At 34.9% G+C, this 26118-nt stretch overlaps 2 protein-coding genes across 2 annotated transcripts; both read left to right on the forward strand.

Annotated features, from left to right (window-relative positions):
• The first annotated feature begins 14514 nt into the window (after positions 1–14514).
• LOC18608618 (uncharacterized) lies at positions 14515–14996 on the forward strand. The gene has a single exon (XM_007043406.3). It carries the CDS (start codon positions 14614–14616, stop codon positions 14851–14853), a length of 240 nt encoding a protein of 79 aa, XP_007043468.1. The 5' UTR covers positions 14515–14613; the 3' UTR covers positions 14854–14996.
• A 4202-nt stretch (positions 14997–19198) lies between these two features.
• Positions 19199–19899, forward strand: LOC18608619 (uncharacterized). The gene has a single exon (XM_007043407.3). The coding sequence runs from the start codon at positions 19393–19395 to the stop codon at positions 19654–19656; it is 264 nt and encodes an 87-aa protein (XP_007043469.3). The 5' UTR covers positions 19199–19392; the 3' UTR covers positions 19657–19899.
• Positions 19900–26118: the final 6219 nt, after the last annotated feature.

Genomic DNA, 26118 nt, shown 5'->3' on the forward strand with positions numbered 1-26118 from the left:
TAGAGTTTAGAGTTCGGATTTATCCCGACGCTTCGGTGAAAATCCGTCTCGAACTTTGCATCCCAAAAAAATTCACTTAAAAAAAAAGCAACTCTTTGCCTTTCTTAAGTGGAATTTCTTCAATAATCATTTTTTCATTCATTTTTTTATATATATATTTTTTATATTTGTATCATGTATTTTTGTATGTATATTATATTTACAACTATCTAAATATATTTATAATATAACTATTTCTTTCTTCTTTTTTTATTTTATTCTTCCCATTTACTTACTCTTGTTATCGTTATTATTATTATTTAATTATTTATTTGATTTCTTAAATATATCTTTTCTTATTTATTATTTTATAAATACATTTATAATTTTTGTAAAAACTATATTGAATGCTAATAAAATTAATACTAATAATATAATAACCCAAATAACAAAAAATGCCAAATTTACCTAATTTTGAGTCCGACGAAACCCAGATGAATTCAAAAGCCCACAACTTTTTTTGCTTGTCTTGTTTCTTGGTCAACTTGCTTTGTCTTCTTTTTTATTTTCCTTTTCTTTCTCTTTTTTTTTTCTTTCTTTCCTTTCTTTCTCTTTTTTTTTCTTTCTTTCCTTTCTTTCTCTTTTTTCTTTTTCTCTTTCTTTTCTTCTCCCTCCCCGCGGGCCCCCTTTCTCTTTTTTCTTTTTCTTCTTTCTTCCTTTCTTTCTCCTTCTTCCTTTTCTCCCCGTTGGCTTCTTCTTTCTTTCTTTCTCCTTCTCTTTCTCTTCTTTCTCCCTGCGGATCTCCCTTCTCTTTTTTCTTTTTCTTCTTTCTTCCTTTCCTTCCCCTTCTCCTTCTTCTCCCCGTTGGCTTCTTCTTTCTTTCTTTCTCCTTTGCCGACCTCTCACCTCTCTCTCTCTTCTTTTTCTTTTTTTTTTTTGCTTGCTTTTTTTTTTTGGGTTAATTCTTGGGTTTTTTTGTTTCAGTGTTTTTTTTGGCTTTTTTGCAGGTGCTCCTCTTTGATTTTTTTTTTTTTTTGTGTGGCTAGGTAGCTGCTGGTAGATCTAGAATTTTTTTTTTTGTGTGTCTATCCCCCCCTTTGATTTTTTTGCAGGTGCCCTTTTAAAGAGCCGGGTTGTCCAAAAATTTGGACAACCCGGCGAGGGGGTTCTGGCACCAGGGAGTTGGTGGCCAGAACCCCTGGTGCGTGGTGGTTGGGGACAGGATGGGGAAGGGATGGCTGGGCGTACGCCCAGCCATCCCTTTTTTTTTTTTAATATACTTTTTTATATTTTAGTTTATTTTATTATTTATTATATATATATATTTTATAGGTGTCTACAGTTGCCCCTCTTTGTACATTCTTGAGAATCAAGGATAGTGCAAAGACGTAGACACCACATTTGGCTTATCTCGAAGCCAGTTGGTTTAATCAAATCGATCTAGAATCGATTTATCTCAAAATAAGTTCGATTTTAAACAAAAATGAAATTTCTAGACTTGATCTGGGCTTGACCCATGTTAGAACAAATTCAATTAAAATTCTTAGACTTAATCTTGGCTCGACCTATCTCACAACAGGTTCGATTTGAACAAAATTAAAATTCTTAGACTTAATCTAGGCTCGACCTATCTCACAACAGGTTCGATTTAAACAAAATTAAAATTCCTAGACTTAATCTAGGCTCGACCTATCTCACAACAGGTTCGATCTAAAAATTGAAATTTCTAGACTTAATCTAGGCTCGACCTATCTCACAACAGGTTCGATCTAAAAATTGAAATTCCCAAACTTAATTTAGGCTCGACCTATCTCACAACAAGTTCGATTTAAATTCTTTAATACTAACTTAATTGGATTAACATAAAATGAAAAGACTCAAATCCTTCCATTGAAATTTTATAATCTCAACATTTTAGGTCGAGTGAATTTCGACCCTCAAAGCTTGGGACATGAATTAATTTTGATTCTTGTCGAGTGCATGGCTAAGCATGTATGCATGATTGACATGATGAAACGTTTTTCATGTTTATGATTCATTAAGGTTCCAAAACCTTTCTTTTGCTTCATCCGATTTTTCACTGCCACTTTCGATCTTCTTTGCCTGTTTTCTTTCATCTTGTAGAATTCAGGTAACTCCAAATTTTCCCTTAAGTACCATCTCTTTTGACATCTGACTTTGCCTTTGGTTCAGGGCTTTGCCATTCCTTTTTTCATCATTAAGTCTTTTACTGAACAATGAGTGTAATTTCTTGCTTAATTAGTTTATTTCTTTTACCAATTATCATTCATTTCTATGACAATCACTATGTGAATCATGGGATGGTAAATAACGAAAGAGTTAAAATAAAGAGGCGAAGAAGAACTTCATATATGAGGAATCAAATAGTTCAAGGTAAACAGAATTTACAGGGCAAACATTAGATCTTTTAAATAATGAACACTCAGACCACTAAGAGAAAACAATCTGATATTCGACTTCAAGAATTGTCCTTGATTGATGCTTTGAGCAAATCTGTAGGTTGCAGATTCCTTAACTTCCCCTACTTTGTGAAATTGCGGAGCTCCATCCATGGTGTATTTCTACCTCAATCTTTAGGCCGACATCCCCAAATTCCATTCTATCTTCCTGTTTTTCGGCCTCAAGCCCCCCCTTTTTCGGGTTTTCGGCATGAGCCTCCTCCCTTAGGTACGAGCTGCCCTTTTCGGGTTTTCAGCACGAACCCCCTCCTTTAGGTACGAGCTGCCCTTTTCGGGTTTTCAGCACGAACCCCTTCTGTTTTTTTTTTTTTTAAGCATAGTACTTCTTCATCGCATCCGCGTTTATTGGATTAGGCAGATCTCCCCCATCCATGTCAGCCAAAATCAAAGCTCCTCCTGAAAAAGCCTTCTTTACCACGTATGGCCCTTCCCAATTCGGCATCCATTTTCCCCGAAAATCAGTTTGATTAGGGAGTATTCTCTTGAGAACCAACTCTCCTTCTCGGAACTGCCTGGGATGAACTTTTTTCTCGTATGCTCGCATCATCCTTCGTTGGTACATCTGACCATGACAAAGAGCCGCCAGCCTTTTCTCCTCAATCAGATTCAACTGTTCGTAGCGAGAGCGGACCCACTCAGCATCTTCCAATTCTGTTTCCATCAACACCCTCAATGATGGAATTTCTACTTCAACAGGTAGCACTGCTTCTGCACCGTATACTAATGAGTACGGAGTTGCCCCCGTGGAGGTACGCACAAAAGTTCGATATGCATGTAAGGCAAAAGGAAGTTTCTCATGCCAGTCTTTATAAACTTCAGTCATCTTTTCGACAATCTTCTTGATGTTTTTGTTGGCTGCCTCTACCGCTCCGTTCATCTTCGGACGGTAAGTTGTCGAGTTATGATGCTTGATCTTAAATTTAGCGCAAACATCCTTCACCATCGCACCATTCAAATTGCTTGCGTTATCCGTAATGATCCTTTCTGGAAGCCCATACCGACATATGACCTCCTTTTGGATGAACTTACACACCACTTTTTGTGTCACATTAGCATAGGAAGCTGCTTCTACCCATTTCGTGAAATAATCAATGGCCACCAATATGAATCGATGTCCATTAGAGGCTTTTGGCGTAATAAGTCCAATCACATCCATTCCCCACATTGAAAATGGCCAAGGTGCTGTGAAAACATGCAATAGGGCTGGTGAAGCATGGATTCTATCAGCGTATACTTGACACTTGTGGCATTTTTGAGCAAAGTTTATGCAGTCTGATTCTAATGTCAACCAATAGTAACCAGCTCTCATAATTTGTCTAGCCAACATATGTCCATTAGCATGAGCTCCACAAGTTCCTTCGTGGACTTCTTTCATTATTTTGTTGGCTTCCGCAACATCCACACATCTCAAGAGTACTTGATCTCGACTCCTTTTGTAGAGCACTTCTCCACTAAGGAATAAACCCATTGCTAATCTTCTAAGAGTTCATTTGTCATTGTCCGTGACATTCTCAAGATATGCCTGGTGCTTGATGTATTGCATGATATCATGATATCACGGCTTACCATCAGCCTCTTCTTCAACATTCAAGCAGTGTGCGGAGACTTCACGGACTTCTAAATCAAAAGGGCGTACATCAGCCGCCTCTTTTATTTTGAACATCGCTGCGAGGGTGGCCAAGGCATCAGCAATCTGATTCTCTTCTCGAGGCAAATGGTTGAAGCTGATTTCTTTGAACTGTTTGCTTAATTCTGTAACCAGCTTTTTATATGGAACTAGTTTAGAATCTTTAGTTTCCCATTCGCCTCTCATTTGACATATCACTAAAGTCGAATCTCCGTAAACATCTATCGCGTCAGCCTTCATCTCAATTGCTGCTTGTAATCCCATTACCAACGCCTCATACTCCGCCATATTCTTAGTACAATTGAAATTCAATCTCGCCGTGGCTGGATAGTACTTTCCGTTCGGAGAAATCAATACTGCCCCAATTCCGTGCCCCAAAGCATTGGATGCTCCATCAAAATACACCTTCCATGGATTAAGTTCATTGGGACCAACCTCTTCTACATGCAAGACAGCCATCAAATCTTCATCTGGAAAATCGAAACTTACAGATTCATAATCTTCATTAGCTCGATCTGCAAGGAAATCGACGATGGCACTCCCTTTGATTGATTTTTGAGACACATACACAATGTCATACTCAGACAATAGCACTTGCCATCGAGCTATTCTTCCAGACAAGCAGGGTTTTTCAAAAATATACTTGATGGGATCTAATTTCACCACCAACCATGTTGTGTGATACAACATATACTGTCGGAGCCTCTGAGCGGTCCATGCTAGCGCACAACACATCTTTTCGAGCGCAGAATATTTGGATTCATACTCCATGAATTTCTTGCTCAAGTAATATACGGCTCGTTCTTTCTTCCCATTTTCATCATGTTGTCCCAACACACATCCCATTGAATTCTTGTTCACAGTCAAATACAAAATAAGAGGTTTTTCAACCGTCGGTGGCACCAACACCGGTGGATTTGTGAGATATTCTTTGATTTTATCAAAGGCTATTTGACATTCTTCATTCCACTCTCCTGGGTCTCGTTTCCGGAGCAGCTTGAAGATTGGATCACATTTGCAGGTGAGTTGAGATATAAATCGAGCAATGTAATTCAACCTCCCTAAAAATCCTCTCACTTCTTTTTGCGTTTTGGGAGGTGGTAGCTCTTGAATAGCTCGTATTTTATCCGGGTCCACTTCAATTCCTTTTTCACTTACTATAAACCCCAACAATTTCCCAGAAGTTACACCAAAAGTGCATTTTGCAGGATTCAACTTGAGCTGGAACTTCCGCAATCTCTCGAACAGTTTCTTGAGATTGACAGTATGATCCCTTTCTGTATGAGATTTTGCAATCATGTCATCCACATATACCTCTATCTCTTTATGCATCATATCGTGGAACAAAGCTACCATTGCCCTTTGGTAGGTGGCGCCTGCATTCTTCAATCCAAATAGCATTACTTTGTAACAAAACATTCCCCACATGGTCACGAACGTTGTTTTTTCCATATCTTCGGGTGCCATCTTAATCTGATTGTAACCAGAAAAGCCATCCATGAATGAGAACAAAGCATGTTTTGCTGTGTTGTCCACAAGAGTATCAATATGTGGCAAAGGGAAGCTATCCTTCGAACTTGCTCTGTTCAAATCCCTATAATCGATGCACATTCGAACTTTTCCATCCTTCTTAGGAACTGGAACTATATTAGCCACCCATTCAGGGTACTTAGCCACCTCTAAAAATCCAGCATCGAATTGTTTTTTTACTTCCTCTTTAATCTTCAGCAACATTTCTGGCTTCATCTTTCTCAACTTCTGTTTAATAGGCTTGCAATCTGGTCCCATAGGTAACCTGTGGACAATAATGTCAGTATCAAGACCTGGCATGTCCTGATATGACCACGCAAACACGTCCACATATTCACGGAACAGTTCTTCTAGCTTCTGCCGTTCATCAGATGACAGCGAGGTGCCAATCTTAACCTCTTTCTTCTCTTCCCCATTTCCGAGGTTAATCATTTCTGTGAGTTCTTGATGAGGTAAAATCTCCTTTTCCTCCTGTTCCAACATTCTCGACAAATCAGGGGGTAAGCTATAGTCAGCCACCTCCTCTTCATTTTTCAATTCATCAATGTTCGGAATCATCTCAAAATCGATATTCAAATCGTTGTCTAGATTGTCTTCGTGTTCATTATTTAAAGACCTGCAAACGGGTAAAGTTGGACGGGTGTATGGGCAAGTATTTATTGGCTAAAAGAATAGATGAAAGGAAATATGCAAAAAGATTAATGAATTATGAAACACATTATGCATTGTCATTTATTCAAATGATGAAGGTAACAGAAAGCCCTACTTAAACAGGAAATTACTCTTAACACCCTTGGGCATAGGCATTTAGATAAAATTGTTCATTACATTTCGGAAGACTTAAAGATGATGGGCAATTCCATGGCTGCCCAATTGCTTAACTCCTCTCCTGGTCGTACTGGATACACCATAGGGATCTTCTCGTGAGATTCTTCATCTCCGATCATATGGATTGATAGCTCATCAAATATCCGTAAAATCTGATTGACCTTTGGTGGTGCTTCGGGATGAATGAAACCTGCAGAGCGAAAAGTCTCATATAGGTGTGGGATTGTCCGTGCCCCGAATTCTTCTTCCTTTCCCTCAAGTTGAGCCATCCTTTTAATCTTCTTTTGAGCTGTCAGTTTCCTTCTCTCTTCTTTGGTAGGCTTGTACCCCAAACTAAACCTTTCTTCATTCTTCATTGGAGTCAGAGGACGGTTAATACCTTGTAAATTCTTTCCTAACCCCAAACCGACACTGCATCCTTTACCCACAGTCTGCTTAACTCCCATTTTAGTGGCTACTGACAAACGAAGGGCCGGTATCACTTTTCTTTCCCCCACATAAGTAGCATTAACAAATTCAAAAGATCTGAAAGAGCATTTTGGGACTTCTTCTGTTGCCTCTACATAGGGAGCAGATGATGGCTGAATAGCCAATATGTCTTCCTCCGCACATACACTTATCAGTTGGCCTTCAGCTATGAATTTAACTTTTTGATGAAGGGAATATGGTATGGCTCCAGCCATATGAATCCATGGACGCCTTAACAAGCAATTGTAGGACGGGGCAATGTCCATGACTTGAAATTGAACCTCAAAAATGCAAGGGCCAATTTTTATCGGTAGTTCAATGTCCCCTACCACATCCCTTGTGGTCCCATCGAAAGCCCTTACAACCATGCGACTGGTTCTCATATACTACACATCTACTGGCAACTTGGTTAAAGTAGAGCGAGGCATGACATTTAAAGCTGAACCATTATCGACCAAAATCCTAGGTACGGCATAGTCCTTGCATTTGATGGTAATGTGCAGCGCTTTGTTACTTCCTCGACCACCCGATGGTATTTCTTCATCATTAAAGGCAATGAAGTTCCCCACTGTAATGTTCCCCACGATGTGGTCTAACTTTTCAACTGATATATCTTGTGCCACATAAGCTTGGTTCAAGACTTTGAGCAGCGCGTTCCTGTGTGCTTCCGAATTCAACAGTAAGGACAACAACGAGATGCGAGCGGGCATCTTGGTTAATTGTTCTACCACGCTGTATTCACTGTGCTTGATAAACTTGATAAATTCACCCGCTTCTTTCTCGATAACAGGATTTTTGACCTCATTGTTCGGAGTCGCTACAGATTCTTCAACTTGGTCTTTGGAAAAGGTATCTGCTTTCTTTAGGCCTCCCTCTCCCTGTGCTGGTTTCCCTTTTCCAAATCATTCCGTTATCTCGGGGGAATAACATCGCCCACTTCGCGTTATACCCCCCACACCAGTTAGATCTTCAGAAGATGCTTAGGGGGCGGATGAAGTTGTGCCCAAAATATTACACTCATAATTCCATGGGACAGCCTTATCGCTCTTGTAAGGGAATGGGCTGGAGACTTCGATGGTAATACCACTCCTGATCATAGTAGGGGATGTATCATTCATCGGGCTTCTATTTTCTTCATAGAAGATGGTGAGAGGTTTAGGTTTGTGTGCCCCGAATGAACTCGATGCCACTTCAGCTGGGGTGTCTCCATTTATGGTTCCGACCAGATTCTCTTCGGCTTCTTCATAAAACTCAATTACCGATGAATTCATCAATTCTTGCAACTTACCAAGAAAGCTATCACAATTTTGAATAGAATGCCCAATTACCCCCATATGAAATTTGCAAGAATGAGCGAGATCATGCCCCAATTCCTTTGTGTCGATGGGTTCTGGAGTGATGGCATTTATCTTGAACAACGCCTCAAACACTTTATCCATTGGCGTTCGAATCTCATCAATACTCTTTTTCACTCTTCGAATCATCCCTTCATGTATGGCATTCACAGTCAGTCTTCCATGATTAGGTAACGGGTTCCCATCAACACCCGAACTGTCTTTTTTGGCAAAATTTAAAAGTCCTGCCTTAATGAGCGCTTGAACTTTATGTTTTAAAGCAGTACAATTCTCGGTTGAGTGCCCTTGAATTCCAAAATGGTAATCACAATGGGCATTCGGGTCATACCATTTCGGGAAAGGTGGTCGGAGTGGTTCTAAAGGGGTTCGAGCAAGGAGTCGATTTTCTATGAGTTGTGGCAGCAATGTAGTGTAAGGGACTGGAATAGGATCAAACTTTGGTCTTTCTAGGGTAGCTTTAGGTCCTCTTTGACCATGGCTAGGATTATTGGTTAAAGCTACCGGTCTTGGTGGTGGAGTTTGTGGAAGAACATTGGTTTGAAATGTTGGTTGCGAGACAGGTTGGTACACATATGGGTTTTGTGCGATGTTGCCTATGTTCGAATAGAAGGGTTGGTATGGAGGGTACGGGTAATATGGGTTAAAGTTGTGGGCTTGTTGGCTGTCGTGAGCGACTGCTTGCACATCCCCTTCTTTCTTCTTGGGCGTACTCCCTTTCTTTGAGCTGGCAACTTCATGCCCTTCAATTTTTCCACTTTTGATAGCTCCTTCTATTATTTCTCCCGATAAGACCAAATCTGCAAAGTTTTTTGTGGCATTGCCGATCAAGCGCTCATAGAATGGAGCTCGGAGTGTATTTATGAACAAGACAGTCATAATTTAATTATTTATTTGATTTCTTAAATATATCTTTTCTTATTTATTATTTTATAAATACATTTATAATTTTTGTAAAAACTATATTGAATGCTAATAAAATTAATACTAATAATATAATAACCCAAATAACAAAAAATGTCAAACTTACCTAATTTTGAGTCCCACGAAACCCAGATGAATTCAACAGCCCACAACTTTTTTTGCTTGTCTTGTTTCTTGGTCAACTTGCTTTGTCTTCTTTTTTATTTTCCTTTTCTTTCTCTTTTTTTTTTCTTTATTTCCTTTCTTTCTCTTTTTTTTTTTCTTTCTTTCCTTTCTTTCTCTTTTTTCTTTTTCTCTTTCTTTTCTTCTCCCTCCCCGCGGGCCCCCCTTCTCTTTTTTCTTTTTCTTCTTTCTTCCTTTCTTTCTCCTTCTTCCTCTTCTCCCCGTTGGCTTCTTCTTTCTTTCTTTCTCCTTCTCCTTCTCTCCTTTCTCCCTGCGGATCTCCCTTCTCTTTTTTCTTTTTCTTCTTTCTTCCTTTCCTTCCCCTTCTCCTTTTTCTCCCCGTTGGCTTCTTCTTTCTTTCTTTCTCCTTCTCTTTCTCTCCTTTCTCCCTGCGGATCTCCCTTCTTCTTTTTCTTTTTCTTCTTTCTTCCTTTCCTTCCCCTTCTCCTTTTTCTCCCCGTTGGCTTCTTCTTTCTTTCTTTCTCCTTTGCCGACCTCTCACCTCTCTCTCTCTTCTTCTTCTTTTTTTTTTTTGCTTGCTTTTTTTTTTGGGGTTAATTCTTGGGTTTTTTTGTTTCAGTTTTTTTTGGCTTTTTTGCAGGTGCTCCTCTTTGATTTTTTTTTTTTTTTTTGTGGCTAGGTAGCTGCTGGTAGATCTAGGATTTTTTTTTTGTGTGTCTATCCCCCCCTTTGATTTTTTTGCAGGTGCCCTTTTAAAGAGCCGAGTTGTCCAAAAATTTGGACAACCCGGCGAGGGGGTTCTGGCACCAGGGAGTTGGTGGCCAAAACCCCTGGTGCGTGGTGGTTGGGGACAGGATGGGGAAGGGATGGCTGAAGGGATGGCTGGGCGTTTTTTTTTTTTTTTAATATACTTTTTTATATTTTAGTTTATTTTATTATTTATTATATATATATATTTTTTTTATAGGTGTCTACAATTATATAAAATTCAACCATTGAGAGTAACAAGAAAAATAAAAGTTAAGGAAGAAAACAAAGTAAATATTTACAGCCTTGCTCTCCAAGTTTCAGCTTCAACTTCTAGCTTCTTGAATCTCCAAAAGTTATCTAACCTAATATCTCTTAAGAACATCCTATTTATACTCACAAACTTAATCTATAAGTCCCTAAATTAACCTAAAAATTCTAATTATTGGGCTTAATAGTGCAATGAGGGCCAAACATCAATTGTCAGTCTTAAAATTACCATTCCCACAACAATACATCTAGCCATTTTTCGATGCAATTTTCTCTATCTTCGAGGAAGAACTGAGCAAAGTGATCACCATGAAAGTTTTAGCTATATCTCTTAACTTGCCCATGGTTCAAGAATCATAGTATTTGGAGTTCTGTAAGGCGAGTTATGATCAAAAAACTAAAACATATGCAAGTAGACTTTAGGGTCTTTCAACATCTTACTTTCCAAAATTAAGCTCAATTTCCTTAAATCCTACAAAAGCATAAAAACTAATAAATAATAACCAAATTAAAGGAAATAAACATAAAATTAAAATAACTCACTTCAAAAATAAACTAATTATAAAAACGAATAAAAATAACTAAATTATAATTAAAAATTAAGGACTTAGCTAATATATAATAACAAAATTGGACTAAAATAATTCTATAAAATTAAATTATCAATACTTATTCAACAAGCCACATGACACAAGGTTCTTTCTAATTTCTGATACATAATAGATATTGTTTAGTACAAGTACTTTTCTAGAAGTAAATATGAGTTCCATGGTGCCTTTTCTTTTCACTTATGTAATGGAAGAATTTCCCATGTACAACACAGTTCCATCATTAACCGCTTCTAAGCACTTGAAGAAATTTTTGTCCTTACATACATGCTTAGTTGCACCAATGTCAATCCACCATACTCCATCATCTTGGAGAAGATTGACCTCGGAAACTATAACAACAAACTTCTTGTTGTTCACACTTTGTGTCTTATATTTCAAAAGTTTACATTCCGCCTTTAAGTGTCCAAGTTTGTTACAGTGGAAACATAGACCCTTTTTGTTCCTTTTGATCTTATGAATTTTTTCATTCATACCAACGGAATGTTTTCTTTTGTTGTACGAAATTGACTTGTTTAATAGTTTGTGTTCCATCACATTAACCTTTGAAGTCTCAAAGATTTTTTCCATTAGAATCTTTTTCTGTTTTATCTTGCTTGACTTTATTTGTTTGCAATAATCTTCTTCTATTCGAAAATGATTACCAAAGTCCTCAAAAGACATCCCTTCTTTCTTATATTTTAGAGTTTTTTTAGTGTCTCTCCATGAGGAAGGGAAGTTTATCAATTATAGAAGACACAACAATACTTTATCCATGTTAAGATTATATTGCCTAAAGCTATTAAGCATGCATTCAAGCTCATGAAATTGATTCATGACCAAACGATCATTTATGAATGTAAAAATATACTTCTTTTCAACTAATATGCGTTTACAATGCATATCACACATATTACCATTCATATCAAGTAAAGAAAGAAAACTTATCTTATAATCTGAAGTAGAACCATTTTGCCACAAATGAATCTCATCCATAGATTTTTCTTCAAAGCGTATTAACTTGACAATGTTAGTAGCCATCTCTTTTAGTGAAGTCATTTTGAATTCCAATTCCACTAAAGATGAGTTTTAAAATTGTTGGTGCAAATCTTAGATGGAATTCAAGGTATCAACAAAATTGACTTTAAGGCGAACCTTTCAATTAACGCAATCTTTAAGACTTATTTTGCCCCTACCACTCAGTACGCAAAGAGAATTAATGTAAATAGTCTTAGAAATACAATAAAACTAACGTCTAACTTCATCTTTGCACTTTACAAGAGTAAACCCTTAAATACACTCGAGGATTTGCAAAGTTGTTCAACCTTAAAGCCTACTTTCTATAACAAATAGATTATAAGAAATTTGAACTCCTTTGGTAGTTGATAGGAATTTAAGTATTTATATAAATTTTAAGAATATAACACTTCTCTTACTCTTGATATTTATGCTCTTATCTTATTTATTTTTGGTGTGTCAAAATGTTTAACAACAAATCCTTTATATAGATGTGCAAGTGTCTCTTCTCAACCCTTTTATTAAGGCACTTCTTATTTTAAAGATATCTCTATATTTTGCAAGATACAATTTTTAGATAAAAGTATTGTTTTAATAATTACTTTATAAAAGGATAACTATTCATATCATAAGACATAATATTTGAGCTATAATACGAAAATATAACTTTTCATATCCAAACTTTTGAGTTGTGGTATTTTTATGGTTGTTTCATAACTTTTGGATTTAGAAGTATTTTTTCAATATGTTATTTTATCAAAAAACATAACTATTCATATAAAAAAACTCACCTACGATCTAATAATTATACTATGTCACACGATATGACATAACTTTTTATCTAAAAGACATACCAATAAATTTCAATATAAATACTCAAATAAAAAGAAAAAGAAAAGAAGGCTCGGACAGTCTCGCATATAGACGAGAGAGACTAAATTACACCGGGTCCCCAGCAGATGAGATGCATGATGTTCTCAGCCTTTTCAGCTTCCCTTAGCTTCTGTTTATCATCTAAGCCAACTTGCTTAACGGGTTCCTTGGTGCGTGAGACCCATCCGAACTGAGAAGACTTACCAGGTTCCGAACTGGGCTTGGCTCTACCCATGATCCCTTTAGAGCTATGGTCTTTCAGCCCCTGAAGTGCTCTCACACATATCCTGCTCAAGTACCTTAAACTCATTCTTAATGCTACCTACACTATAAGGCTCTAACTTTTATATGGAACCTTCTATTGGAATGGCCTCTAACTCGGTGTTTTCGCTCCCTACACTGCACAATGCGTTGTTAGTTTATATATAGGCGGCTTGAACGGAGGGTGAAAACCTTTCCTTTTGACTGGCCGCATTTAGAGATACAAAGGGCTATCCGCTAGCCAATTGAGTCTTAAATACAGGGGCCACTTCCTAAAATTGGTTGCATTCCAGGGGCTACTTCCTACCGTTAACCGCCTTGATTCACATTTGTATGAATAATTATTAGCTTGGTCCCATCACCCCCTCAAAGATGATAATTGCGCACGTGTCATAGCCATTTATTTAATTTTGATCAAATACTAGTCCGTGTAAGCACAAGCAGCTCTATTCTCTATTAGAGTCGTTCACAATTTTCATCAACGTGGATTACTATCGAAAGCTCTACGTTTGGATAGTTTGTGGTTTGCAACAATTTGAGTTTGATGTAAGAGGTATTCAATTTGATTATCTCTTGATTTTAACGTCAAGGTTCAAAGATATAATAATTTTTTTGGTTAAGATTTTTTGGCATTAAATATGTTAAAATTTTATCTTAAATTGAAAAAAAAAATTAATTTTCACATTGCTTCGTAATTTGATTGCGATATTTTTTCAAATAATTGAAACAAGAGCTGTTGAATCGTAGTCAGCGGATACTGATTTAATTAGATTGGTTGAATTTAATCCATATGTATATATCACGGTTAGATGGAGCTCTTTTTATACAGAAATTGTTCAGTCATTGTTTAAACTATATATGGTGAAGAATTCACTCTTCACAAACAATCCAACGGAATACAATGCAGTTTCTTCCTTCTCCTCTTGCTTTCCTGTCTCTCATCTCTTCTCTGTCTGTAAGTTTATCAATGGCTTCTCTCCTCGGCCTGCTGCCATGGCCCATGCGTTATATTGCTCTATTGATTCTTTTAAGGAAGGAATATATGATGATGACAAACCACATCAAGTTGTCAATATCTCAGTTACTCAGAGCACAAAATACATGCTAGCATGTCATGCTCTCAAAGCGCTAGCAGGGTCCCCTCAGCAAGAAGCCAAGTTCGGCCAACGTTTTTGAGTGAAAAGCCAAAAGCAATAAACAATTTGCGGGCGGCCGTCTTTTGTCAACAATAACCATCATCAATTTCTGAAGAACTGACGTTACGTAGAATAACGCCCCGCCCCACTTTAGTAAACCACTCTCAAGCTCAAACCACTGTGTTTGTAGTATCGAATTCCAGCAGCAATAAAGAATCACTATGGACAAAATTTTTTCCTGATTTAACAAAACCGCCGGCTGTTACCACGTAACGTCTCAACCTCTCTATATGTACCTAATACCTCTCTTAGCGTGCGTGCAGTTATACAAAACATCAAGCCAACACATTGACCGCCAAGAAACAAGAAAAAGAGTAGGAAAAACAATAAATTTTTGAAGTCGAACTGAAGATGAATTGGAGTGCAGGAAGCAAAGCGTGGATTGTTGCAGCAAGTATTGGAGCTGTTGAGGCTTTGAAAAACCACAACCACGCAATGAAGTCCCTTAACCAACATGCCAAGAATAGTGTTAGATCATTCTCTCAGGCCAAGAAGCTTTCTTCTTCTGCAATGGCTTCTAGCAAAAAAACAAAGCAGGCTGACGACTCTTTGAGGAAAGTTATGTACTTGAGCTGTTGGGGTCCTTATTGACACCAAAGCACTGAAGTAGAGGTTGTAGCTAGTACGTACGTTATAGTCTAGTCCTTCAAGATGAGGAGGAAATATGAAACTTGTACAGATAGGTAAGCAACTGTTTTATCAGATAAAAGAGAGCAATTTTGTCAACTTGTTTATTTCTTTGTCTACTAGTTTGTTCTGTTTGTTGGTTACATGGTATATGATTGATCAGACGTAGCGGGCATGTTGATATACAGGGATAAGGAAGACAGTTTAGACGTAACACGGCTTAATTAAGCTAATTTTTATGCATTACTAGAGTGATGCCCATGTCCTACGTTCGGGACAGTCAATATTTTTTTTTATTCGGTTTTTTTACTCAATTGTTGGAAAATTGACAAAATAGATGTATAATGTTGCTGAGCAAAATGCCCATAAGTCATTTACAAAAGAAAAGAAAAAGGTTAAAAAAAGCACTTGAAAACGGACAAAACAAAATTGAGTTAAGAAATAAAAGAAATGAAAGCAACAAATATAACGGGTAACAATCATATTCTAAAATTAATACAAAAAATAATACTCACCTTAATTTACTCCATTTCTAAATCCTACCAACAAAGAGAAATTAACAATTGCAATTAGTTTAATATAAAATCATATAATAAAATGAAAATCCTACTAATCAAATAGGTAAATCCAAAAAGAAAGCCCCGAAAAATTTTATGAAAAGAATAAGAAATTGAAAAATATAGCATCCCAAACAAAAGTTTAAAAGGCACCACCAATGAAAACCTGACTCATCCAAACGAAAAAAAAAACCAGCAAAAACAAATCCGAAAAGGAAAGAAGAAAAATGACATAGAAAAACCCTAAGACAAAGAAAAAAAACCCTAAAAAAGAAAGCAAGAAACTCCTTTCTCTTAAGCTTCCAAAACATCAAATAGAAAGCAAGAAGGAAAAACCAAAGAAGAAGAGAAAGGCTGAGAGAAAAAAAACAGAGAAAGAAAAATGAAAAAAAAAAAAGAAGCAAAGAGAAAGAATCAACGAAGAAGAAGGCCGAGAAAACCTTCTACGGCCCCATGTGTCAAACAGATGAGGTATCCGCGTTGCGAAACATTGAGGCTCCACGTGGCTCAAAGCTCTTGTGAAGATCCTTAACTTCTTAGTAGTGGAAAATTCCAGAAAAATGAATAGAGATGATTATTGAATACATGACACTGTTGACGCTGTCGCTTTGCATATTCCAAATGCTAATGAATTTATGGTCAATTTCAAGAAAAATGAATAGGATCAACTTGTCCAAGGGCTGCGAATCTTTTGTTCACGTTGGAAGAGTGGAAAAAACTTGAATTATGCCTTGCTAAGAAAACCAAGACAGCTTACGGATTTGCAAGTTTTCCTGATAATCAAAAGCCAGCTAGTTCGTTGCACCCTTTTTTTTCTTCCGTTATGTACGTGCGATTTTTGCTTTGCGTTGTTACCTTTAGTAGGCAGCTCAGCACATAATACCATAAATGCATTTGTCAAGGTAAAAGTTTATTTAATAAAGCAATTCCGGAGGTAAAACATTCATGGTACGTTTGGTTGGCGAAATAGATAGGAATTGAATAGAATAGTTATTATGTGGGAATAGAATGAGGTGAGAATAGAATAGAATAGTTATTATTTAGTTTGGTATGACAAAGAGAATAGAACATGAATAATTATTATAACTTATTGTAGTGTTTGGTTGGTAACAATAATTTTGGAATAAGAAAGAAATAGAAAATAAAAAGACAAAAACACCATTTATTATTTAGGTGACATTTATTTTTATTAGATTTTTAAATATTAATAATCTAGAATTTAATTAAAATATTAATAATAAATTATTTAAATATTAACATTTATTTAATTTAAATATTATTAGGATTAATTTTTATTTTATTTTATTTTTTAAATATTAATAATTGATAATTTATTTAAAATATTAATAATTGATAATTTCAATATTAATATTTATTTATATTTTAAAATATTAATATTTTATTTAATTTAAATATTATGATGATCAATTATTTTATTTTATTTTATTTTTGAAAATTAATAATTGATTATTTATTTAAAATATTAATAATAGATAATTTAAATACTAATATTTTATTTAATTTAAATTTTATTATGATTAATTTTTTATTTTATTTTTTAAATATTAATAATTGGTAATTTATTTAAATATTAATAATTGATGATTTAATTATTAATATTGTTTATCTAATTTAAATGATATTATGTTTATTTATTTTTAATTTATTTTGTTTTTAAATAGGAATAATTTATAATTTCTTTTATTAATAATTGATAATTTAAATATTAATATTTTATTTATAATTTAATATTAATATTTTATTAAAAGTTGGAATCAAGTGAGAGAAAGAGGAGAGAGAGAAAAATAATATTTTATACTAATAAAGTTGTAAATTTTCAAACTTGTAAGAGGTATATTTATCTTTATTAATTTTTGAATTTATTCCTCAACCATGGAATAGCTAATACCATGGGGGAGGGTGGTATTAGCTATTCCTTGATTTTGAAAGATTTTGAAGAATAGCCATTCCATAGAAATGGCTATTCCTTAGATCATTTTTCAACCAAACAAAAGAACAAAAATTCTTTGAGAATAAAGGGGGAATGGCTTAGCCATTCCCCCAACCAAATATGCTATCAAGCTTGACTGCTTAAAAGCAACATACGGAACAAGGGAAAACACGAAAATGGTAATCTTTTTTTTACATTTGTTAATCTTAGGCTCTAGTAATAAATGATAGGCTAAACTACTTTTTTACTTACCTAACTTTTTTAAATTTTCTTTATTCTGATAACCCAATTTTAAAAAATAATATATTTAGTTATTAATGTTAATAAATTTTATTGTTTTATTCACTAAAACGTTAAAAACGATGGACTTGTTAATGACATTCTGTCACCATACATTGATCTAGTGGCATGTTCATATCAAAGTGACCAAAAGGTTAAGTAGCATAATTGAGTGATAAAACAGTAATTTACTCAAAATTCTATTATTATTAATAAATTGCTTTCAATAAAAAAATGAGGATTATTTTTTTAGTTCCATGGGGTTGGATCATTAATGCTTTTACATTTTTTATTTCACCCCTAAAACTTACATCTAAAAATTAACTTCAACTAATGGTGAGATGACAAGTGTCATTATTTGATTGATTACTATTTTTTATATCATATTTAAAAAAATTTTAAATTATTTTCAAAAATTTAAATAATTTTTTATTTTATCATATTTAATTAAAATTTTATATTTTTATTTTAATTTAAATAAATTATTTATTATTAATAATTAATTAATTATTATTAATTAAAATATTATTTATCATCCAATATTACAAAATATTCATATTGATCAATTTTCACGTTGGCGACGAGGCTAAAGCTCTTCTTTGCACCTACTTTAGCAAGGTCGGAAGCCGCAAATCATGGGGCCCATGCGCAGTGAGATCCTTTGCCCTTCTGCGTCCCCAATGGCTTTAACTGCCATGGTGGAGTGGCTAAGGCTAGATCTGACCCTCGCCGACTAGCAATTGGCCTTTGGTCGACGGGAGAAGAAAAGAAGAAAAGAAAGAACGAGAAGGCAAGAGAAAAAGAAAAGGAAAAAAATAGAAAAAAATATAATTAGATAAATTTAATTCATTTAAAAAAATTAATATAGTTATATAAATTTAAATTATATATATTTTGGTCAAAAAACATTAAATTATATTTATACTTATAAAATTATAAATTGAAATTTATTTACATTAAGGAATAGTAATTTAACTATTAAAAATATCTTATTTATCTTTAATTTTACACATATCAAACATGATATAAGATAAAAATTATTTTTTGTTTCAATAAAAAGATTCGAACTCATACTCTTTAAACAGAAAAATCAAATATTAAACAATAAATTAAATACTCTGATATAAAATTACCCCATTTTATTCTTAATCTTTAACACAATAAATATAAAATAAAATAATTTAATTTCAATCCACTTATCTTATTTTATAATATCTTCTCGATAATCCTACCTACCAAACGCATCCATATAAATATAAAGTAGGAGAATAACTTATCCTTTTCGCTTCCGAATGAATATGCTTTCAGACAATTCCACTGCTGAGATATGCCAAAGTTTTGATAAATAATTCCTTAGTTGACAAGCAGGTAGATTAATGCTTTTCAGCCTTCCCTTCCAAGAAAACAGAGCGGTTTTGATCCCAAAACTCCGGGCTTAATTGTATTTTTTAAGGGAAAACCGCGTGCGCGTTTCACATTTATTATATAAAGCCAACTTTCCTGAAAGGTCAGTGACGCAATATCGTGAATACCATTGGCTCTTCCATTTTCAACACCCAAACCACTGGTAGCTGGTAAGTGGTGACAGCCACAGCCTTCAGTTTTCCCATCATCAACCCCTATATAAGAAAGCGTCTTTGTCTTGTTTCATCAGAAAAGCATTAGCACTTTTATTCACATCCAAAAAGAAAAAAAAAAGTCTTTGCAAGGGTAAACATGAGTTCAACAAACAGAGCTTGGGTAGCAGCTAGTATTGCAGCAGTGGAAGGCTTAAAAGATCAGGGGTTTTGCAGATGGAACTACACCATGAGATCACTGCACCACCATGCCAAGAATCATGTCAGGTCGATTTCTCAGACCAAGAAGCTGTCTTCTTCATCATCTGCAATGGTTTCAAGCAAAGGAATAGATGAGAAGACGAAGCAAGCAGAGGAATCCTTAAGGAAAGTCATGTACTTGAGCTGCTGGGGTCCCAATTGAACAAATTAAAAGCAAATGGTAGACCGAAGAGCTGGTTTCTGAGTGCTCCTGACGAGAACTTTGTCGCATGAAAAAGTTTCTTCCTCAGATGGATTTGCTCTCAAGAGATTTTGGAGCCTATTTGCTTATTCCTACGACTAAAAATGAGAGATATTTATATACGATTGTTTCAAAATAATGTAAACTGTATATATAGTCAAATTCTATATCAAAGTTGCATTCCGAGATGCAATTTGGGGATAATCACTTCTGCTCTCAACGTTGTTTCTCTGTTCTCTCTCTCTCTCTGAATGATTGAACTTTACTTATCCATTTTCTTTTCTTTTCCCTTGACAATCTAAGGCAAAGCAAAATTCGATTGATGCAAGAAGATATATAGTTCATTCTTTCACACAGCAGAACTGGCCTTCACAATTAGCAAATGAATATTTATATAATTTCTCTTCAGTTTGATCAACTTCAGTGGACATTAACGCTAAAATGAAACTTGATTGCTGATTTCATTTCAACTAACAAATGAATACTACAGTTAAGAGCAATGGTTCGATAACAAAATTGCTCAATCCAACTGATCTTTGCCATCTTATATTTTGATAGGCATAACCCTGATACTAGTTTTAAACAATTAAGTTGTAAAGGAAAAAAAAAATTTACTAACTAAAATCATCCCTTTTTCTTACTTGTCTAGACCTTGTTAATACAGGACTAGAAAAACGGGAATATCAAACAAGGTTTCAAGAGGTGGTGTATCAGATATCATTTTCCTTTTGGATAGATGTTAGTAAAGGAAATAGATGTTAGTAAAGCGAAGAACCCAGATTTCATCAGCCAACCTCTCCTCTCCTCACGATGAACATGCCAAAACACATAGGGAGAGAGAGGCTCTTCAAGAGATTTCAACAACCACCCAAAAGCCTTATTAAACAAAAACAGAAAAAAATGCAGAAATTTTTTAAAAAAAAATACAATCGACAATGGAGAGAGAGAAAGAGAGGCATTTTCTTCTTATGCTGTCGTTGTCGATGGAGGGGCTAATAAAGCAAAACATAGAAGACAGAAATGGAGAAAGGAAAGAAGGAAGAAGAGAAGCGCGTGAGTTTCACTGATGATAATAAAGCGTAAAAGAGAAAAGCGCAGACTAGATAGAAGGCTAAAAAAAATATTTAAAAAAATTAAACAATGTCGTCAACGACTTCACGGTTCGTGTTCACACTCAAGTTCGGAGGAGGGAAAGGATGTATATACTGACGTGGCGACCGAAACTTTCCAAGGGTGTCTTCCCCAAGCTCGTTTCCGTACCTGCACGTGCATTAAGACGCTGATGCATCTCCGTGATGGTTCCGGTTCGATTCCGTATATCCAAAATATCCGATAAGTATCCAACAATTTATTGTTTTCGAGAAAGAAAATATATCCAATTCAATGGCATCCCTGAATAAAAGGGAGGAAAATTTGGGAGATAATAATCTCGTAATTAGTACGAGATTTCTTTTCAGTGCAAGAAACTAAAAGATTTCATTTATATATTTTTATTTCTTTTAAATAATTTTAAAAATTTTGAAATCAATTTCGTCAATTTTTAACTTTAACTTAAGAGTTTAAATTAAATATTTTGAAAATCTAAGATGGTGAGAATTTTCTAAATTAAGGTAGTATAAATTCTGTTAGGTGGGAATTATTAAAATGTAAATATCAACACATGATGAAGCATTTTTTTTTTTTTGAAACAATCAACATTCTTTCTTAAAATGTCATTAAAAAGCATGTGTCTTTCTTTTTCTTTTCTGACTATAGGCACATTAGCAATTTATTTGAAATTTTTTTTGGTAAACTTAGTGGTCTGTCCTTCCTACATGATATGCACATTGGCTACCCCAAAACTAGAATTCTGATCTTGTTTGCCATATTTCTCTTCAATTTGAAGATGATTATCCAAAGTCTTTAGAGTAATTTCCTATTTTTTATATTTTAAACTTCTTTTAAAATCTTTCAATGATGGAGGAAATTTATCTATAACAAAGGCACAATAATAATTTTATCCATATTCATTTTATGTTGCTTAAACTGATTCAACATTCTTTCAAATTTATACAATTACTCAATAATAGATCTTTCGAGAACCATTTGATAATTATTGAAATAACTAAAAAGAAATTTCTTATTAGTTGCATCCTTTGACATATACTTGACCTTTAATTTGTCTCATAATTCCTTTGAAGTAACCTCATTCTGATATGTATCAAATAAGCCATTAAACAACTTTCAAAAATATAATTTCACACCCGAAATATATGTTTGATAGGTGGTGGAAGACCTTTATTTATATACCCAAGATCTACCCTAAATCTCTTATTGATATGGGATACATTTTACCCTATCTAATTGTGAAATGCTCTTGTTGCACTAGCTTTTTAGTCATAGAGGAAAGAGACTCTTACATTAGTTTAGATCTACCTCGATCCTTATCCTTCTATCTCTCATTGGAGTGCCATACCAGTAAAGATCCAGATCGACTCTGATACTAAATGTCATGGGCCGAAACTTAAACTCTGAAAATAGAGTTTAAGTAAGCCTATAAATTACGAGCCCATTTTCCCAATCTAAAAGACATACCTGATAAATGGTAGAAGACCTATATTTATATACCCAATATTTACCTAATTTTTTACTAATGTGAGATTCGTAACATTAAGACATAAACAACTTTCAAACTTGAAAGTAAGAAATGCACCTTTTTTGTCATCTTTGAAAATTGCCACCATCAAACTTGCTTCAAAAACTAATTCTCTTAATGGTCCACTTGCAACAACCAATGTCAAATCAAAATAAAACCTTAAGATTGCTAGAACACGGAATTGAAAATACGAGAATATAAAAAAAGAATCCTAGGCATGTATCAATTCAGTTCCTTAAGATTTTATTTACCTCCACCAGTTATTAGTGTACAAATAGGTTACAAATGATAAAACTCAAAGATATAATAAAATCTAGTGATTAATTGTATTTTGCACTAAAACAACCAATCTACTAAGCATTCACCGACATATGACAATATTATCAGATTTCTATAAAGTTTTTCCTCAACAAAATAATATAAAAAAATATTTAAGTAATTTTTTACAATTAAGAGAGATTGTATGACAGTTGTTTTTGTGTGTTCTACAACTAGAAAAGTCCTATTTATAGACTGTATATACCCAATTCTGGTTAACTATTATTTTTAAAATATTGTTTATAGGAAAATTACATCAGGGTGTTCCAAGCACGAAAGCGTCGAGGGGTGTTCCAAGAGCAAAAACGCCCTAAGCGTGGAAGGGCTAAAGGGTGTTCCAAACACGAAAGTGCCCAAGGGTGTTCCAAACATGGAAGCGCCTAAGGGTGTTCCAAGTGCGGAAGCGCTCAAAGGCATTAATAACATGGAAGCACCCAAGAGCATTCCAAGTGTAGAAACACCCAAGAACAAGTATGAAGCAGTTGTTTGTACGGGGAAGTGAAAGCAACTCAAAACAAATGGTAGGGTTCATGAGTTACCTTCACATTTGGCATTTTCTAGAAAGTTTGGCTTAGTGGCTCAGATATGGAGTTAGTTAAGAAGACTTCCTCTTAATCTTTCCTTGTAGTACATGTGCTTTACCTCTTTTTTCTTTACTTTTTAAAAATATACGTGGCTCACTATCAAGTGTCAATATTCCATTACTCAAAACTTACGCCCACTACTCAACTACATTGTCATTCTTTTAATATCTCATAAAACGTTCTTTAATTGTTCTTCCATGATAAGTACGTTCTCCCATGATTAAACGTGCTCTCCTAACTACTCTTAAGAAAATGCTCCTATTCAATATAAACAAGAGGTTCGAAGGTAAGGAAAAGGGATTGGACAACGAGCAAATATTACCCTAAAAGCTCTTTCTAGATTCTTTCAAGCATTCTTTCTCTCCAGCCTTTCCCATTCGCTGTTATCCGCCGCCTCTTCCACCTTTTCTCATCCCTCACCACTTGTCACCCAAAGTACTTACGTTTCAAGGACTACTCTAGTCTTTCTCTCTGCCGCCTCTAGCGCATCTTGATTCACTCATTGCAACACATCCTTTCTCCTTAACCAAAAGAACCCTCTACATTTTGGCAACTCCACTGGGGAAATTGTCTTCAAGAATGGACTCCATTCGTCATATTTGATCCGAAGGCGCAATTGCATGTTCTTTCCATCAATAACAATGACATGTCACTTCATTTGATTCTTTCTAAGAGGAACAAAACCCTTTGTCAGGTAAGCTTGTTTCTTGCTCTTTTTTATCTCCTTTTTCACTTCATTCTCACGTAGATATTTGAACTCTCTCTTTTTTTTTTATAGAAAAAATCAATTCCAAGTGCAGAAGTGGAAGAATAAGGTATCTCGGAGTCTAAGAGTGAAGAAGAATCATGTGACCACACGAATAACCATGATTCCAGTGATAATTCAATTGAAAAGAGGTTTTTCAGACATAAACATTAGAGTTTGGGAGGAGAGGTAGATGGTAATGCCATAAAAGGAGGTCTGATAGATATGACCAATTTCCTACCGTCCACTATACAAAGTGTTGGTGGAGATTAGGTGAATAACATTACGGGAGTCAATGATGGTGATGTGGATGCTGCTACTAGAGTTAGTGGTGATGATGTGAATGTTGCTGTTGGAGTTGGTGTTGACGATGTGAGTGCTACTATTAGAGTTGGTGGTGATGATGTGAATGCCATTAACCAAAATGACAAGAGTGCTCTTGGGTTTGGCTTCAAAACATTTCAACATAACAATGCAAATATCATTGCTGGGGGAACCTTTGGAGTTACTCGCAGTATTTAGAACAACTTTGGAATCGATGCTACTCTTGGTGCTATTCGCAACATTTCTGCTTTCAAGGGTATTCCGAATGTTAGTCGCGATGCTTCTTCTCCTGAGGGTATTTTGAATACTACTTGCAATGGTTCTTCTTCTCGGCATGTTTCGGATTCTACTCGTAATTCTTCTTCTTTTCTTAGAGGTATTTAGAATAACTCAAATATCATTTGTTTAAATATTGTTATGTCTCATTCTTACTGCTCATTGTATGCCATCTTTTTTTTTCTTTAGTGGTAGAATGTAGAAAAGATGATTTTGACACTCATTTGGAAGACTTTCATGGCATTCCAGTAATGCCACAACACTTGCAGCTATTGAAGAATGTCTATAAAGTAGAAGGTGAATTTTGGCATTTTAAACACAAATTCTTGAATAAAGGCATCATGGATAGCTTGGGTACTTTTTTAGAGATTGCTTCCTCCCCATAGGCAGACATTTCTCTCGAAGAATTACTGAAGATGGTGGGTCTTATGGAAGATGTTCTCTTCTCTGGTTGTCACATTAAATGCTTTGACGCTTACATGGCTAAGGCCAAAGGATACATTACGACAAATATTGACAGACCTAACATAGAGGTTGAGATAAAAGAGCTTGACACAAGGAAAATGGAGTTGCAAGGAAGATTAGACAGCTTCTCCAATTTTGAGGATGATAAATTCTCCTGCCCTCTAAATTTCATACTTAACTAGCTTTTCCTTGCTTTTCTTTTTTTGATATTGTAAACTGATTCTCCAAAGTGAACATTTACTTTGTTTTCTTTATAGTTTTATTGAGCTGCTTGGTTCCGTATTTCATTTTTTGCAATCATATGAGTGTTTCACAAGTATTATTGTGTGCGGCTAAAAGGGATTCTCAACTTTATATTAGGTAGAATAATCCTCAACCTAATAAAAATGAGAATGACATATTACGTGAGCATTTAAAGCTGCGATCTTTTTTTGAATAGCAAACTATGGCTAAAAAGTGAGCGATAAAGCTTGCAGCCAATAACATAAAGCCAGATTATGAGGGTTAAAGCTTGCAGCTAAAATATGAATCATATGGTGAAAGTTTCAAGCATAAAACTTTTGACAAAGTGAAACAATAATATTACAGTCAAAATAAGAGTGATAAAGCTTACGATTGAAAATAAGTTTACTTTGAATGAATTTACTCTAACATATCACAAGATAGCCAAAATGAAAGCGATAAAGTTGTGGTTGATAATGCATTCAAATTAAAAGAAATACAAGGCAATTGGTAAAAGATGATTTTAAGAAATCATTCGAAAAGAATACAGATAGTGGATAGTATTGTCATACATGATACTTCTTAATGTATTGAAAATTGACTGATGTTGTAATAACATTGGTCTTTGGATTCAATAGCATGCAATATCCACTCTCGTTCATCTCATGGACAACGTATGATCCTTCCCACTTTGGACTAAACTTAGTCGCTAATGTTCCTCTTCTAATATGTTCTATTGTACAAAGTACTAAGTCACCTTCTTTAAATCTTCTTTTCCTTACCAGCTTGTCGTATGCTCTACTCAACCTTTTTTGATACGTAGAGAAGTTCTTCTTTGCTTTATCCCTTTTTTC

This window comes from Theobroma cacao, chromosome 2, assembly GCF_053813885.1.
Source record: "Theobroma cacao isolate CCN51 chromosome 2, ASM5381388v1, whole genome shotgun sequence".
NCBI classification, from domain to species: Eukaryota; Viridiplantae; Streptophyta; class Magnoliopsida; order Malvales; family Malvaceae; genus Theobroma; species Theobroma cacao.